We start from the raw sequence: 18748 nt of genomic DNA, 5'->3' as shown, positions 1-18748 counted from the left end.
CTAACTAGATGCCCAGGGTTTCTTAAGTGTATGCCTATAATTGAATCAGGCCTGACCAGAAACATCCATAATAATGGAGCTGCTCAAATGTTGTTAGACAGCATGTACATATACAGACCACTCAGCACATGGCACTGATTACCAGTTTGTTTCTGGCTTCAGTTACAGAATGCCTGCTTTATCTTCTGGTCCCCACATTGGTGTATGGCAATTGATCCCCAGATGTGCCCACTTAGATAGAGAAGGCCAGGTCTATCGATCTTCCAGTTAGGACAACAACTAGGGCTTTTTAAAAAAATGGACAACCTTCCATTCTGGAATCATGGTATGGAAAGCCACAGCCATCCTCTTTCTACAAAGGCCGCATAAAGGTGGATTCAATTGGTTCTCGAATTTGATGCTTTTATGGTTTGATATAAATGGCTGTAAGGTCTTATTTTGATGTAAATGGCTGTATGGTCTGATCCTATTTCTAATTCATTTGAAAAGTTTACTATTAAACACACTTCCAGTGTGGGAAACAAATTAAATCAATAATATATCAAAACCTTAAAGAATCTAGGTAAAGAGAATATTTCATGAGCTAGCACTGAATATTTTCTATCTAACAGTATAGAAGACACAGAATAGTCCTTAAAATATATGGAACCAGGCTCAGGGTGCATCTAACATGCAAATCTGCTTACCGTTCAAATCGTTCTGTTGTCAGCTGCCTTTTTAGAGTATCATAATCAGTCTGCAGCTGCGCAAGCTTATTTCTGAGCAGAGATATTTCTCTATTAAGACTTGTTCTAAAAATATTGTAGAAAAAGAAAGGTCTTAACAATTGCACATCTTACAGATGGCATTTTACAGAACACTAAAAATAGCACAGGCAAGGCAAACACATAAACAAGAATTAATGTCTGTGTTGTGTGTGTGTGCACATCCCCCCCCCCACTTTCCCCAGGGCTCTGCTCTGCAAAATAAGAGCAGTGCTTCTCAACAGCAACACAATATTAAGGGGAAATGCATTCAAAAGGGCAGCCCAGTGAAGATTTGCATACCTGGAAATTCAGCAATTGAAACTGAGACTCAAGACCAGATCATATGTTTGCTGCTGCTGAATTCCCTGTCTATGAACATCCGCTTTGGACTACTGGGTTTCCCCAATGAGATGGGGATGGTCATGTGTGAACTCAAAACACTTGGCTATGTGGGCCTGCAGTGAGTAGCTCAGTTAAATGCAGGGTATTGGATCTGGCTGTACACTTGGTGGGACACCCTTACAGTAGTTTTGTATGTTCCTTTAGTGAACTATAGCCAGTTTATGATTGTTTCTTGCATGGTGTTCTAGGCTACACAAAAAGAAGTGCCACATCCTCACCATTATTAAAGAAATACATAAAACTGTCCTTGCTACTAAGTGACTGTGTCAAATCTTGAGGTATAAGTTTAGGACGACCAGGACTGAAAGTTCTTTTGCACAATGTCATAAAATCTGCTAGGCAAGGATGTGCGCACACATGCACACACACACACAATGCAAGAAAAAAACTTAATGGACGCAGGCTGGTCACAGTCACAATGTAGAGTTCCGCAAACTCAGGGAAACTTTAGAATACAATTTGTTTCAAAAAAGTAACGGAGCAGAGTTTTAAAAAACCCTCAAAAACAGTAAGAATGACTTCACAAAACATTACAATTCCACCCACCATATGGGGAATAGCTGTGCTTAAGAAAACATGATGGTGTTAAAGCAGACAAGGAAGGCAGAACTAGTTCTGATATTCCTTCCCCACTTGACTACCGGTCTCTTAGCCTCAGACACAAGGGTCAGATACAGGGACAGATGGGGGGGGGGGAGCAGGACCAGAATAGGGGAGTATAGAATGGAGTGAGGGGAGGTATGAGATGTCCTCTCTCCTACAAACCCCCTTCTTGTTTATTACCGATTTTTAGAGCAGTAAGGCTTTCATGAATCCAAAAATCTTTGAATTATATTACAAACAGATGAAACAAGCTGTAAGAATTGCAATTTTGTGCTTCTGCAACATACAGTTTACTATCTGAGAGTGTTAGCTTGTCTTTGAGTAGCTGTATTTCCGAGTCTTTTTCATGGGTGGTCAAATGATTCTGAAATTCTTTGTCTCGGCTTGTTGCCAAGAGTGTTTCCAGGTTTTGTATTGTTAGTCGCTCACTGGATAACTGCTTTTTTAACAGCTCAGCTTCTGCTTTTGCATCTTCCACTTCTGCCTGAATCTACAGAATAACAATAAGTTGTTTCAATCAGTAGTCTTTCATTTAATAGTAAAAGTTAAGGGAAACCCTAAAGAAATGCACTTTGTACAGACATAACGTTTACCTATAGTTTGATTTCCCTTACTGTGGTGAACTGTTTTAATATCCAAATACAGAAAGCCATGGTAAAAGATGGCCACAAAGCACCATCTGAAGTAGATTAACAAGCCATGGTTTAGGCCTTCCTTCTCCCACTGAGCAAACCATGCCTAAGGCTCTCTAGGTTCTCTACTTGCAAAATAATAAGCAGCGCTCCCTCTAGACAAGGCCTCTGGGGCAAGGCTTCTAGTACAGTGTTAAACAGTTATACCTTTCTAAACCCACAGAAGTCACTCTATTTGGAATTGCACTGAGTGTTTGCCAGGTTAAGAACCATACTTTCACCATCCATTTTAAATCTAAATGAGAGCCAGTGTGGTGGAACAACTGATGTCAGACAAGACCTGGAATACGCAGGTTCGACCCCCCCCCCCCCCGTGCCATGGAAGCTTTCTGGATGGCACGTACACTCAGCCTAGCCCACCTCACTGGGTTGTTGTGAGAATAAAAAGGAGAGAAGCACAAAACAAGCCGCTATAAGTCTTCACTGGGGAGAAAGGTGGGGTATAAATGAATCAAATAACAACAACAACCAATATAAAATAAAGATTTGGGCAACAATCAATTCTGAGAATAAGGATTAGTTCTGTACTAGGCAGTAGCAATGACAGCCATGGGATTAGAGAGCAAAGAGTAAATTCTCAAACAGAATCGAAACTAGTATCAACTATACTGGCATGCAAGGAGGTACTACAGAACAAGGAAGCTGGAGACAGCTTATTCTAGGAACAGAAAGATGGCCTTTGACCTGGGTTCAAATACCTATTCAGCTTTGGTCAAGCTACTCTCAAGCTTTATCTCCTGAGCTGGAAAACAGAAACAACGGTAAGCTATCTACCTACATTATGGGTGAGATCAATAAAGCGGCATAGCACTTATAAATGTCACAGAAAATTTTTTGGGTTCCACTGATTTGACTTTCAGGTGGCTTCTCTTTCATTCTCAAAACTGCATCTTCTGTTTCTAATCTGACTGAACCTCTTCATTGAAAACAGCTAGATTTCTTTTCGACTTACCCTGTCAAAATCCAGATTTCTGGATGTTAACTGCCGAGAAAGCTGTTCTTTGCTGGACTCCAGCTTAACACAAAGATCTCTAACAGAAACCACATCAGCTGCTGCTACAACCTTTCCTTCTTGTTCATATTTGAGGGTCTCTTCAAGTTTGGCCATATTTTTCGCCATCGAAGAGATCTGAGATTCATATGCTTGGTGAGCGACGATATGCTAACCGAGAGAAACAAAAACAAACCTCTTATTCAAATGTGTGATCACAGCCTTCGCTGTAGACCAAAATAAAAATTCAAGCACTCTTCCATGCTTCCAAAACATACAGACTCCTATTTGCAGGACCTAACAAGAATCACGCAAGAACAGAAGTAGATCTCAAACAAATTTTTCCCTTGCTCACAGTGATGGTAAATTACCACCACCTGTTCCCTGGGGAAAATCTCCCATTAACACCAAGGCATTTGGTTAAGAAGGAGCACCAATGAAGTGGACCGGCCAACACAGTTCAGAGAGCGCTGGCGATTACCTCCTGAATTTCTTTTTCCAATAGTTCTATTCTTTCCCTGAGGTGTCTTCGCTCAGTATCAACAGAGAGAAGTTCCAGTCGTACTGAGCTGCTGTCTCCCTCAGCTTGATGGGCCTTTGCCTCCCAGTCTTCAGCTTGGCTGTGGAGCATCTGGAATTTTTCCAGCAAGTCCCGGTTTTCTCTTTCCTAATAACAGAGATATGCCGTGAGCAATGAATCCCGGTGATAAGTGCCTTCTGGCCTGGCAAGCCAACTCGTTATATTTAAGCTAGAAGCCAAATTAGGAACATACGTGTTGTGGAAGAAATATGGATGGGGGGTGTTCTCCACACACACACACACATTCATCTAAATCCTCCCCCACCACACCTTTCAGAAAAAGACTTCATTCTTTTTAGGACCAGGGTAAATCCTTGGTTTGCAGTTCAGATGACAAGATAGGAAATCAAAAATGTTAAAGCAGACGGTCCCTTTGTGAACTGAGAAAAATGCTGATGATTATACAGTGGTGGTCCCACCCCCTTTTCCTCATTCACAATCTTCAGCACTAATTTTAAAGAGCAACATTGAGATAAAACAAATGACTTTGTCCTTGAGCCAACCACATCCCCATTGAAGAGGCAGGATTTCAAGTTTAGAAAGCAATTTGGGGGTTTGGGATGGCAGCTGTTTAAAAGGAAACACAAGAACAGCCAGCGTTCAGGAATGATAAATACATTTTAGGTATTCTGAGTCAGAAGATTCAGACTTAAAGCCATGTTAAAACACTTCACAAATCAAGTTAAACAAAGTTAATCCCACAATGCATGAGTTATGTGAAAGGCTTTCCGCAGTTCAGTTATACAATAAGAGTACATACATATAGAAGTTCCTACTGGTTTCAGAATTTAAGTTCTCTGAAAAGCACATGATCATTCTGCATTTTGCACCTTGTGAGGAAGACATGAGTTAGGTAAACAAACACTACACGGGGATGTTGAACTCAACATGCCACTGTGTTGTTTGTCTGGAGTTTTTAGTCTGTGGCCCAAACATGCAAGAATGCTAACAAGTGTGTGCAACTTCCACCACGGCAATATTCTGCTCATAGGCTGTAAAGCACAAGATAATGCTGTTCTCATTTTAAAACCAGCTTTCTAGTCTACATGCTATGAGATGCCTTTATAAAGGGGTGAGAGAAATTCATGGAGTAGAGGTCCATCAATGGCTACTAGCCCTGGTGACAAAAGGGAACCAGCCACATACAAAGGCAGCAAACCTCTGAATACTAGCACCAGGATAACGGATCAGGAGAGGGTCTTAGCCTCTAAGCCGGTGGTTCTCAACTGCCGTAATGCTGCGACCCCAACTGTGATGGCGGCAGCATGCACAGGCGCACAAAAATCTGGAGGCAGCATAGTGCCATGGCTCCGCCTCCATCTGCTACCGCCATTGGCTGCCATGGCCACCAACCTGGCAACCCCGTGGAAGGGGCCAGGTGACCCCAATTGGGGTCAGGACCCCAAGGTTGAGAACCACTGCTCTAAGCCCTGTTTGGTCTTCTAGGGCAACTAGTTGCTAACTGCATTAAACTGTATGCTTGAGTAGATGGACCATGGGCCTGATCCAGCAGGGCTGTTCTTGTGTTCCTATTTACAGAGAACATGGGTAATAACAATAATACATTTTTAAATTATCCCACCTTTCTTGGTTGACTCAGGGTAACATCAGAATAAACAATACAAATGTTACATATATGGCAAATTAAGTTTTAAAACTATTAAAATATATTAAAACCACCTATTTTGCATTTTTAGATCTAGCTGATGAAGCCAGAGAAGGATTTCAGCAAGATTCCCAGTGATCAAGGCGGCATGGATTTAATTCCTGCATAATTCCTCCCATTAGCAAAACAACTAGAGCCAATACATTCAAACAGGCTACAGTTTATTTTTAAAGAACAAACGACAATTCATGATCACTTTGGGAATGCCTTTCCTCACCTTTGAAGCTATTAAGCTTTCAAACCTGGATACTTCAGTTATGTAATTATGAACTCTGATTTTCATTTCTTCTTTTTCACGCAAAGCTGCTTCCAGTTCAGTTGAGATTGCCTATTAAGATTACACACAAACAGTTATGCATCCATTTAATATGGTGAAATGGTATCCTAGATATAGGGATCCAGATGGCAGGGGGAGACTCATGTGACAAAACACACAAAATGGTCCAGGCATCTAGAATGTTACATGTCAGGCTGAAGCCTATAATGACAACATTTCTCCCTCACATACTTGCTCTAATCTTCATTTTTTTAAGGGAATTTTCAGGAGTATGTGGGTGCATTCATTCATGTGCCTCCACCTGCTTGTGCCACCTGTATGTGCCTCCACCTGCTGAAGGTAAGCAGCCCAGACTCATTGGTAGAATGGAGCTAGTAATGACTTGATTTTCCCTTTGCTTTTTGAACCCCTCAAAACATGAAGAACCTTTAATTGTGCTTAAGTAACTAAAGTAGATTAATTCCTGAACACAAAAATAAAACGTTAACCAAAAGGTTAAAAACTACTTCAGTTTTGAGTTCGTAATTTAGTGCAAATGTCGAGAGTTGCACTGTACCTGGTTTTCTCGGGCCATGGTAGCGAGATCATCCTGTAACCTTCTGTTTTCCTTCAGAGCCATTTCTTTCACTTTCCCGGTTTCGCTGAGCTCCGAGTACGCTGCATCAAGTTGGCGACGGAGACTGGCTAATTCACGGTCTTTGCCACTCAAGGCATCCTTTAACTGGCTAGCAAGTGGGGGATTTGGAAAACCTTAAATGGAATTCATCTTTCTGCATTATGGTATGGCATGTAATTTTGTCATGATAAAGGTAGGGGGCCACATTCTGACCATTCAAATTAGGTACTTATGAACTCTGGCGCTGAATTGTGTTCTGCAGATTTTAACTACTACAAACATGTTCTAAAATTAATTCTTTCCTCTTAATGAATACACTTCCCCCATGATGTCTGATCAGCACTAACCCCCAAGCAACCATGCAAATACTGGTTATGTCAGAGTCTTCTGCCTGACATCATTGCACAGACAAGACTAGTGTCATATCAACTTCCATGCTTTCAGCTAAGCAAACATCGTCACTTTTAAATATTAAACAAAATCTTTAGCATGTTTGTCTGTTTCCCTCTATTTCGTATCACTGGCATGAAAAGAAACCTGATGGCATCAGAAACTTTGCTAGAAATGCACATTTTCCAGAAATTCTGGAGCTGTGGGGAAAAAATAGTTCTCTTCCATTTTTTCAAGGAAATACTGAAATTTGGGGGGAAATGCATGCAATACTTTCTTTCCCATCACACCTAATATTTTGCTGCTTTGTCATCATAAATTGTATCTTATAATTTAGTATATACAATAGAACTAATTAATTAGTTCTATTATATATAGAACTATATATGCCATTTTAGATCATGCTTAGATTATGTGGACCACACTGGCTCCGGGTGTTTTGTGACACCAGCGTGCATCACTCTAAGCAAGACCTAAGGGGTTAAATCTAAGGGGATAACGATACACACGTTAAAAGAATATGTTGATGAATAATCCTTAGAAGGAAATCCAGGACATCAGGTTTAATGGAGCTAAGTGCATTTTTCCACTGGGACAAGTGGACTGGTGCATTCAGCTCCAATTTCTGCTGGGAACAAGTGTCATCTAGATTGTGTTTTGTTTGGCTTCTTAAACAGTTTTATGGAATGATAGAATGTCTAGGGCAAATTGGAGTAGGAAACGAATGGGTGGTAGATACGAAGATGAAAAAGCTTCAGGCCCCAAAGTACAGGTCAGCTAATGTTTTAACTGAATTGATTGACACCTAGCTATGGCTGAGTTATTAAATTCTGGGCACAGGGTGTTGAGGGAATTTAAGCTATCATTTGGTAAAATGCCTCTGCATTAAATCCTTATTCTCTTCTCTTGTTGATTGGAGAACAGGGTGGGAGGAGGGTTAGGGGCAGGTTCACATCATGGAGCTTGTTATATTTAGTATCCAATATAGAACAGTTTTTTAATTTTTTAAGACTGAGATGTAGTTTCTTTGTTGCCATCTTTTTTTTTTGCAAAAAAAAAAAATCAGTAATAGCAAAGAGAAAAGTTTCCGAAATGAGATGCAAGAATAGCATAGATGCAACAGCAGTCCAATTCGATAAGCAATCATAAATCTCTGATAGAATTTTTTAAGCTTCACCTTTCTTAAAAGGAAATCTCTTCGGTGAGCACATTAATTATTTTCTGCAGTGTTGGTTCACATGCAAAGGCTGAATTATATATAGAATTAATTTTCTCATTACGAAATACAGCTTGACAGTGACAAGATGAAACTTAAATAGCCTAACGCAATAATTTCCAGTGCATATACTTACTCTAAGGAAGATTCCAGTTGACTGAGTGTTTGACGTAAATGAAGGATTGTTTTTTCCTACAGAAAGATATTATTTATTTATATATATCCCAGCTTCCCTTCATAGTTCAAGGTAGTTGACAAGCTATAGTTAATACAATTTAAAACCAAAAGAATGAAACCTTAGATATTCTGTCCCCCCCCCCCCAATGCTTAGAGTACACCCCACCAAAATCCCTGGTAACTAAATGGTCTTACAGCATCTCCTGAATGGGACTGCCTTTTTCCACTGCACCCCCTCCCCACCGAGCATTAAGATCAAGTGATCAAAACAGGATCCGGATCCCCAGCCCCAGGGATGTAAAACTGGCACCAGCTTGGTGGAATGCTCTGCCAAATGAGATCAGGGCCTGCAAGACAGCTGTTCTACCAGGCCTATAGGTAAGGCCATTAATAACATCTATGAATGCTGGCCTCCCTACAAACAAACTGAAATTTGTGATAACTTAGTAGCCTCCCATCCCATGAGTTCTAATTTGGGGAAAAGACATGACTTTTTAATTGTTTTAAATGTAATTAATTTAAAATTTAATTTTTTAATTTAAATGTTTAATCATCTGACATTTTAATTTTTCTGTTGATGTTGTATTTCCAATGTAAATTGCCCTCAACCGCCAGGGATGGGTGGTACACAAGTATAAAAATAATTTATAGTGACAGCATTCCTCACACATCAAAAGTTAGCCTATTCCATAAAGTGAGAGTTACAATGCAAAAGGCATATGCTCTGGTTGACACAAGATGTCAAAATATATGGCCACCTTAAGGGAGGGAATAACTAGTAGCTCACAGACTTAAGATCACAGTTGGTGCATGAGGTTTATGGGAGGAGATGCTATGACCTTGAATTGAACTTGGAAAAAGAATGGCAACCAATGTAGGTTTTTGAGATGAGTGAAATAAGACGCTATTGGCTAGCTCCTGAAAATAATTTAGCTGTCACTTTTTGAACCAGCTGTAGTTTCCATGTTTGAGGGTAGCTCAAATCAGAGAATATTACAGCAATCCAATTGTAAAGTTAGAACAGCATGGGAGTAAAATCAAAGTGTAACAGCAGCTCTTAACAAGTAGCCTGGATGCCAGTATTTGCTCTCAAACCAACCAAACACAGGTGCTTTGTGAACTTTGTAGTAGACCCAGAGCAGTATTTCACTACTCTCACAGTTACCCACTATTAGTAACTGGTAGTTCAAGTTTTAAGGACTGCTGAAGCATATGAATGGACTACTTGGATTGCTTTTTCATCTTAGATACTTATTGTTCATCTACAACATTTGCATTTTTGATGTCCCATATTTCTTTGGGCCACTGCTGCTTCTGGTTTCTTAGACATGTCACCTGGTAAAAAAAGTTTTCTTCAATAAACTCTCGCCCTTCCCAGTCATAGCTAAAATCTCAGCTGTGGTAAAAGAGGGAAAATGTGAAAATTGTGACCAAGGGTGCAAAGCCCAGATACAAGCATTTTCTCAGCCCCACCCACTCCCAGCCATCTGTCCTACAGTTGAGGGAGAGAAAGAGAGGGGGGATAGCTGAAGGAGATGTGGCATCAATTATTATTTTGCCATATATTTGGAATGCCCATTTCATATTCAAGGTAGTATGCTTCTTGGGCTCAGGAATGGTCCTCTGGGTCTGGGCCGAACTGGAATACTCTGAGAACTGGATTACAAAGATTTACCAATGTTTCCTGGATGAATTTCAAGAAACTGAAAATGGCACAAAATGGTACAAAGCCAGTTTATTGAGTTCAGAATCCAGTTTCATGATCAATATACACAATCCTGCACTTACAAGCCTTGTTTCCAGGGCAACCAATGACTTAAAATTCTCTTTCTCTTAGGTATATGTTTGGAAAGGAACATTTACATCGTGAGACCTAGTAGGGGCCAAGAGTAGAGCTGTAACAGATTACTTGAAACATTTCATATTGCATGGACCTACCTTGTTGGCTAGATTGTCATCTAAACAAGCAATTCTCTCTGTTTTTTCATCTACACTTTCCTGAAGGCTGTCCTTCTCCTTATCCAAGATATTAATGGTACTTCTGAGCACACTGATAGTTTCATCTTGGGTAGCACCTTTATGATTTAGTTTAACTGGATATAAAGAAAAAATGTACATGTATTTATTGAATTGTTATGCCTCCCCTCCCAGCACACCAGCTGAGGGCAGTTCACAACACAGCAGTTAAAACATAATCATTAAAATAACAATAGAAAACATTTAATTGAAAGTAATAAAACACACTTCAAACACCTTTCTAAACTTCCTGAAAGACATTGCCTATAGATGTATCTATTTGCTCCAGGGGGGTATGCTGCAGGAGGGGGCCAGCTTGGATGATTGTGAGTTTAGGCTGCTTGCCTAAGTTAACTGTGTACATCTGCATGAGGTACTTACACACACTATCAAAGCCGCACAGCTAAATTTGCACTGGTTGGCATCTAGATTGAGGTGGGTGTGCAGGGCCAACCCGATAGTATGCTGACAGCTTTCAAAGCTGGTTCCTTATAGCAAATAAGTGAGCTCCAAAATCTGAGGGATAGCCAAAAGTGGGCCCCTCCTTGTTCTACATAAATGTGAAGGGGGAGGGAAGGACTTCAGTGGGGTATAGTGCCACAGAATCAACCATTTGATCCAAGTGAACTGAGATCTATGTTGCCAGGAGAGCAGTTGTAATCTCAGGAGACCTCCAGCCATCCCCAGAGGCTGGCAGCCCTGCTCTACAGCACTCTACCTTGCTGAGTCCCCTCCTCTCTGTAAGCCTCTCCCTTTCCAGACTCCACCTCCAAATATCTGGCAATGGCAATCTGGGAGGATTCCTGGAATACTCAAGCCTTTCCACCTCTTTTTAAGACTTAAATTAAATCCTGATGATGAAAGAAATGCACCCACCCACCCACCCACACACACACACACACACTGCCTCTCTAGTCAGCAGTTATTAATGCTGCTAAGAGAATGTACACGTAGTCCTCAGACTCCTTCCTTTATGTGTTCCTCAGCTGGGCTGGCACAGTAACAGAATTTGCTACTTCTCACACCCTCTGCTCTCTCTCTCTCATTTTTTCCTCCAGAGGATAATGGCTCAGGAGAATGAGGGTGCAAACAATTCACAAGTAACAGAAGTTTCTCCCTTGTGTATCCCCACCCCCCCCCACCCCCAGCATTTTCAAGAAACCTGGGATGGACAGTGTGATGGGGAACCTGGGGCCGATTCAGATCCAGGACTACTAGATGATGATTTCTACACCAATTTGATCAGGGAAAGAATGGAAACCGATGCTCCTGTCTCTCAGGCTAGGGAGTTGTCTTTGCAGGTCTTTAAAGTCTTTTTCAGTGCTTTGGTTAAACGCAAGAGTCACAAAATTAATATTTGTAATGGTATAAAACAGCACATACCGATTTTGTCCTCCAGCATAAAAATGTCTTCTTGAGCTGAATGAAGTTCATCATCTTTAATACAAAATCGATGTTGTATTTCGTCCAGAGACTTTTGTATCTGTCCATTAAGGAGCCTGAAGAATCAGTGCCAATTTAGGGTAAAGAAAACCAATAAAATGCAGGTTACAATGTAACCATGAACATAATCCAAAAATCTTACCAAGGAACAGGATCGTGCAGTGAAGAGAAACAATTTCCAATATCTTCTATAGCGTGTTATAGCTGAGAGGCCTCTCTATTTAAAAAGGCAAGTATTTACCTATTTTAAGCTAGTGTTTTATTGTTGGATCACTTCTAAAAGCTGACATTTTACATCGAGATTTATTTATTTATTAAGTTTGTATTGCCTGCAACAGAAGTGCCATAAATGGCTCTTCAATGTCAAGTTTACTTTCCCTTGAGAATACACCACCATTTCTAGCTAAAACGTCTCAAAAGGAAAGAACCTAATATGCAACCGGCACTACATTAAGAAATGAAATTGTTTACTGTAAAAGGTGAAATGATGCAATGTACAAGCTTAACTGAATTGAAAGGATAGGCTGAAACAATTGGATTCAGGCCTGGAAAATGGGAAATCATAAAGTATCTCTTTATCTCTCATTCTTGTTATTAAGCAATCAAAGATTATAGAGCAGGACTTCTGGATTGGAAAGTATGATTGTCAAGTAGTTATGGACTGCCTGCACATGTTCTTAGGACTTGAACATAGATGAAATGGCTTCACATCAAAAAGCACGGATTGCAGTTTTGTCCAGTGGCAGCCATAGCAGGAGGGAGGTGCAAAATGGTGGCGTTGCTCCCACTAGTAATGTGAAGAGGAGTGAATGAGTGTGGGGCTCCTGGCCGCCAGGTGATATTGGACTCCGAGGAGGAATACCCTGACGGGCAGCTTAAGTTTGTGGTTTGGGATGACAGCACCTCTAGCAAGACCTCCTTAATCACATGCTTTGCTCAAGAGATTTTCAGGAAGCAGTGTAAACAAACCGCTGGACTTATTTTTGAAAAGAATTTCACTCCCAGGAAATGTAAATGTTACTCTTCTAGAATGGGATATTGGTGCCCAAACAATTGGTGGCAGGATGCTGGATAAATATGTCAACAGTACACAGGCTGTCCTTCTGGTATATATCACCAACTAGCAGAGCTTTGAAAATTTGGGATACAGTGTTATAAAGAAAGCCAATGAAGAGTCAGAAACTCAGTCGCATGTGACACTACTAGGCAATAAAATTGATTTGGAGCATCTGCAGACAGTCAAGGTTGACCGGCACCATCACTTCTGTTCGGAAAATCATTGCAGCAGCCATTTTGTGTCAACCAAGACAGGTGACTCTGTCTTCCTGTGTTTTCAAAGAATTGCTGCCAACATCTTTGATGTCAAATTAAACAGAGCAGAAATAGAGCAATCACAGAGGGTCTTGAAGGCAGGTACTGTAAACTAGCAATCCCCAACCTGTGGGCCGCGGACCACATGTGGTCCTTTGACTAATTGGAGGTGGGCCCCGAAGGACGCCTTCTCCCCCCCCCGCCCTCGGCCCTTTACTTCATCCCCCCCCCAGCCCTTTACAACACACTTCATTGTTGTGGCATGTCTGTATCTTATTTTGAAGGGATGTTTAAACATTACCATAGCGATCAGAGAGCGCTAGGGCAGTGGTTGAGAGTAGAGGAGTAAACTACCACCCCCCACCGGGCCTCAGTAAAAGGCGGTGAGTGGTCCCCGGTGATAAAAAGGTTGGGGACCACTGCTGTAAACTACAGACAGAAGCCTGTGTCGAGCAAAGTTAACTCTCCTAGAAGTTCGATGTACACAATTCAGTGAATGTTGCCTCTTCTTTTTTTTTTAATCTCTTTTAGTGGCTATGCTATCTTTGCATAAGCATGTGGCTTTAACTGTGAACAATTCTCTCATGTACTGTAGTTAAAGGTTCTGACCACTTACTACTCATTTGCGAATTGATAAGCAGCAGGCAGTTGGCTTTGCATGGTCCAGATGTTTGAGACCATGCACCTTGCAAAGATTAAGGGAGAGATCTAGATAATGCAAATTAAATATTTATGTAAATCAGTGTAAGTATGCGTACTGATGCCCTTTTACAGATATTGGTGGAATATTTCAGAAAAAGTATAAATTATATGCCATGAAAGGCAATGCTTGAAATAAACCAACAGGGGGGGGGAAGCACTGGATACCAGTTGATACATAGTGCCTTTAAATGCCAGCAACACACAAAATTCATGGCTGAACTTACTGAAGAGAGCTCAACTCTCTCTTGAATTGTGAAGCATCTTCAGTTGATTGGGAGAGCTGATGAGACTTTACGTTTAATTCATCTTCCAAGCAGGTTATTTTATCTTTCAGTAATGAAACTGTAGTAGTGTGATCAAGCTGTTCAGTTTCCAGCTACAACAAACAAGAAATCGGTATTTTCCAAATAAGCCTTTTCCTCCCCTTTAAAGCGTTTAATTTAAAAGCATAGTAAAAATTAACAGCCTGTGTGTGTAAAATCATAAAAAGAGATAAAGCAGAATCTATAAAAAAGAGGTAATGCAGAATCTTCAATCCAAACTTCCTACTCTGCTTTAAATTTCACAGGAATCATGATATCTGGGTTTGAGGTGTAAGAGTTTTACAATGCGCCAGCAGCGAAATCTACAGCAACATTTCTGCTACAGTATCTGATTTCTAAACAGAAATTGCTATTGGTTTTCTGTGCCAACACCAGAACAGTAGGCCTTAAAAATGGACTTTTACTTGTGTTCAGTTGGATGCCGCTTGAATTCTCCTCCACTGCCCCATAATAATTGTTCATCCCACTTCACAGCACTTAATACCACCGATAACCTGGGCACCTAATGATCCCAAGCACAAGGGAGCGGGTGCTTAGAAGCAATGATGGTTGCCTCTCAAGAGGCTTTTGTATTCTAGAAGCCTGCTAAATCTCCGGCAACTGTGTCAAACATTACCCACTGGAAAATCCCTCAGAGATGCCAAGAGCTCATCTGGACCTATCCTTCAGGGGCATGTCATCCTTACCACTCTCCTTCCCAGCCACTGGTACACTGTGTCTAAACCCAACAAGATAGTGATCCATCTACAGAGTCACAGAAACGTCCCCACCCTCTGTATCGCCATGATCTTGATCTGCCTAGGGTCAAAAATCCAGAGTGTGACCTGTTGTTGTTTGTGTGAAGTGTCATAGATCAATGGTTGTCATGAAATCCTAAGCCATTCTAAACCGCAAATATGGATACTGAAGTTCCCCAAGACTAACAGTTGCTGTATCCCACCCTATCCATTTGCCTTCCCGTACCAATAACAGAAAGTGGTATACGCCTCCTCTGGATTCAAATCAGTTAACTCAGTAAATCAGTAAAATTGGATAGATAGAAACAAACCAATTCCTTCTCTACTACTCTGACCAATGGATTTTCCACTTAAAGCCAGAGAAGAAACTAATGACCTCTTCAGAACCTCTCCCTACAGAAAAGCCCATGACCAATAAAGGCTCCAAGCCTGCATCTGACTTGCCAGATGCTGTCTCTGATGCAGCAACAGGGCTCAGGGAGCAATTGATGGCACTTTGTCTCATCCCAGACTCCAGTTGATATCAGCCTCTCGGGTACCCTTAAAGCCAGTGCTTCTGAGGTCTGCATGTACCTTAAATCACTTACTCTGTGAATAGTGTTTTCCAGCTCTGCTATTTCTTCCTCCAATTTTGATTTTTCTACAGCAGCATCTTCCTGTATGATCTAAGAAAGGAAAGAGAAAATAAATTCAAACTACCTTTTATTCCCCACAGTAAATATTTATCTACTGTTGTCGAATCTGAGGATTTATTTAAACATTGAGTCCTTCAGTGGGTGCTGCATCTAATGGGCTAGGAAGCATGGCAGTTACGGGAAACAAGGAAAATGACAGTTGACTGGAAGTCCTGCAAGATTTCAAATTTGGCCAATAGGTGGATGAGAGTGGCAGCAAGAAAAAAAAACTGTTTTTTTGTAGCCTGCTTTTTAGTACCCAAAGTAGCATCAAGGCAGCTTACAATCACCTACCCCTCCTCTCCCTACAACATACACCCTGTGAGGTAGGTGGGGCCAAGAGAGCTCTGAGAGAACGGTGACTGGCCCAAGGTCACCCAGGTGACTGCATGTGGAGGAGTCAGGAATGAAACCCAGTTCTCCTGATTAGAGGCTGCTGCTCTTAACCACCACACCAGCTGGCTCTCAGCAATAGATTAAGAATTTGAGCTTCTTTGCCTTTCCTCAATTGCCAGCCTTCTTTCCAGTGGCAATTCTCCTCACACAGCAATGTCCAAGTACAATAACTCAGGGATTCAGACCAGAGTAAGTGCACTTAAGATTGCCACAGGCTACCAGTTACTCTTGTGAGACAAGAGAAGCAACCCAAACAAATCATAAGGAAACACTGTCAAATGCTTACCTTCAATTTCTCTCTTAGCCCTTCCCTCTCTGCCATCATTTTTCTGAAATCAGACAGCGCAATGTTTCTCTCCTCTTCCACGTGACTGTGGACCCGAAGACAACTTTTTGCTTCTCTTCGTAGACGGTTTAGCTCATCCTGAGACTAAAAGGACACATAGCACAAACTCTAAGAAAGAGTGCGTATGTAAGATGCAAGAATTTGAAAAGATGAGAGGAAAAAGTGTGTGCAAAACTGAGAATGAACTACATTCAGCCAAAAGAGGGAAGAATCTGGCACTGAAATGTATTCCTGCTTGGCCATCACCCTCATACAAACTCATTCTTCATTAATTTCTGCACTGATACTTCCTCATTATCAACTCTGTTGAGCTAAGCAGCCATTCTTTTTACCTTTGCCTCCAGACCTTAGCCAGGCTCTGCTACACCTGTCCAATGCTTCGTTCTGAGTCATCTCTTCACAAATCTCAGCTCCCGCCTCCCAGCTCCCAAACTTACAGTGAACACCCCCTGCCTTTGTGAACTGATCAGGTTTATGTTTGTTTACCCGTTCATATAAATTATTTAGTCTGTCTCTTTCCGCAGTTAGTAGTTTGACATTGGACTGAATCTGTATCATGTGCTTTTCAAAGTTATCCAGCATAGCTTGCAGCTCATCTCTCTCTCTGGTAACCAACCTGAGATCATCATTCTGGAGAAGAGATACACCAAAGAAAGGGGAAATTAAATGATTAACCTATATATTCTCAAGACAGTGAGAGTTAAAGTCAAGCTTACATCAGTTAAAGTAAACAATGTGGACACCATCTAAAAAACTGGGACCAGCATATGCTACTAACATAAATAATCAAGGTTAAGAGGGTGTTCAGAGGGAGGGAAGGCAGCAGTCAGACACCCATCCATTGCATTAGGAACCGGCAGTGTGGCTGCTTCCATGTGGACGTTTTGCTCAGCCTTATCGTCCTCACGAAGAGCCACTATTCTAGAATGCATCCACATGAAGTCACCTCATTCATCCTGCTTCTTTGGAATCTTTCACAGGCATGATTTGGTATGATCTTTTAGGAAAGTTTACTGTCAAGTAACCTTTGGACACAATGTGGACACAGAAAGGTGTGCATTTTTGCCACAGCCCCCCATGGCAACATTTTCCTTGCTTCAGACCTCACTCCCCCTTCCACTGGGGATCTTTTAGTAACATAATAATGATCTATTTCCACTATCTACCCGATCACAGCTTTCGTTTTTAAAAAAGATCACTATAACATTTTGGTGTTAATAGCAGTCCAGCAATTTCCAAAGTGCTCTGGTAGAAGAAATGGGAAATGATGGCCAGGGGAGCGGAGTCGCAAACAATGAGGGGGGAAACTGCTGTGTGGATGTCCCACTGGCATGGGAATCCACATTCCATTATGAACCTTACAGGGTGATCTTGGGCCAACCATTCTCTGTTTATCTCTCAGGGATCTGTAGGATACAAATGGAGAAGAGAATCACATCTGCCACTTTGAACTGCCTTTAGCCAAGACAGACATTTCTGAGCACTGGCATGAAGCTGTTAAGACCAGTGAAAACTTGATGTTTCTGAGTTCTGGGGGACTTCAAGAAGGAAGTATTCAAGAAGGAATAATTAAATATAATAATAAAAAACAGACAGACATTACCTTTTCTGGAGATTTTTGCAAAGGGCTTAATCTTCGTTTGACAATCTTTTGAAGACACTCCAGCTCTCGCTTATAGTAATCCCTGTCCTCTTCTATCGTCTTTACAAATGCATCTATACGAGAAGGCGACTTGTCTCCAAGTGCGATACCACCTTCTAGTCTAATTCTCTCTGCTTCTATAACAAGTTCCCGTTCTGAAGGGAAATGAAACCAAGAAGAATGAACAAGAACATACCTACCATAAACCAATAAAGTAACCCAGAAGCAATTACTCAGGATGTAAAATCAAGCTCATCTGTAATCTTCCTACTTTGACTCAAAATCCCTCACAAGGCTGAAAAAAAGCAGTAAAAACTAGCAAATCTGGAGCTAAAACTTCCACCTCTGTCACCATTCAATAACACCTATGTTATTTTATTTGGTAACCAATTAACAAAACAACTAGCTGCTTTGATTAAACAAATCTGCATCCAACAGCTAAAAATATGTTTTTATTTATTTATTTTTCACATTTATATACCGCCCTTCCCGAAGGCTCAGGCGAGCCTTTTTCCAATGCTGAAGGAAATGTATGGCCATGTACAAGTTAACAATAACTTCCATTTCCATAACAAGTTTGAACATTACTTTTATTCCTATTACAAGATTACTTGTAAGAACCAAAATACTCTATAAAAATTGTTCTCAACTCTAAACTTGACTTGCTAAAACTGAGTGTCTAGCACTTAAACTTCAGTGGCTAATTTACTGCTGTACTATATTTCATCCACGACCACTTCAGAGCACTGGGACAAAGGTCTCATTTGAGCAACTTTTACCAACCACTTAGAAGCACAGGAAG

At 41.0% G+C, this 18748-nt stretch overlaps 1 protein-coding gene and 1 pseudogene across 5 annotated transcripts in view; one reads left to right on the top strand and one right to left on the bottom strand.

The window, feature by feature from the left end:
* CEP135 (centrosomal protein 135) overlaps positions 1-18748 on the bottom strand; it is a 35415-nt gene that overhangs the window by 3637 nt on the left and 13030 nt on the right. For all 5 annotated transcript variants that reach the window (XM_077302012.1, XM_077302010.1, XM_077302008.1 and 2 more), the window contains 14 exons: positions 17908-18101; positions 16791-16934; positions 16245-16388; positions 15476-15553; positions 14053-14204; positions 11756-11871; positions 10295-10449; positions 8316-8371; positions 6514-6682; positions 5898-6008; positions 3916-4101; positions 3396-3605; positions 2039-2241; positions 687-791 (listed from right to left, as the gene is read on the bottom strand). In XM_077302012.1, the coding sequence (XP_077158127.1) occupies positions 687-791; positions 2039-2241; positions 3396-3605; positions 3916-4101; positions 5898-6008; positions 6514-6682; positions 8316-8371; positions 10295-10449; positions 11756-11871; positions 14053-14204; positions 15476-15553; positions 16245-16388; positions 16791-16934; positions 17908-18101 (2023 nt within the window). The remainder of the gene's footprint in view (positions 1-686; positions 792-2038; positions 2242-3395; positions 3606-3915; positions 4102-5897; positions 6009-6513; positions 6683-8315; positions 8372-10294; positions 10450-11755; positions 11872-14052; positions 14205-15475; positions 15554-16244; positions 16389-16790; positions 16935-17907; positions 18102-18748) is intronic.
* LOC143819668 (ras-related protein Rab-28 pseudogene) lies at positions 12585-13306 on the top strand (annotated as a pseudogene).

Source organism: Paroedura picta, chromosome 10 (assembly GCF_049243985.1).
Source record: "Paroedura picta isolate Pp20150507F chromosome 10, Ppicta_v3.0, whole genome shotgun sequence".
NCBI lineage: Eukaryota > Metazoa > Chordata > Lepidosauria > Squamata > Gekkonidae > Paroedura > Paroedura picta.
The sequence above is the reverse complement of the archived record's forward strand: the minus strand, read 5'-3'. Positions and strand labels throughout refer to the sequence as shown.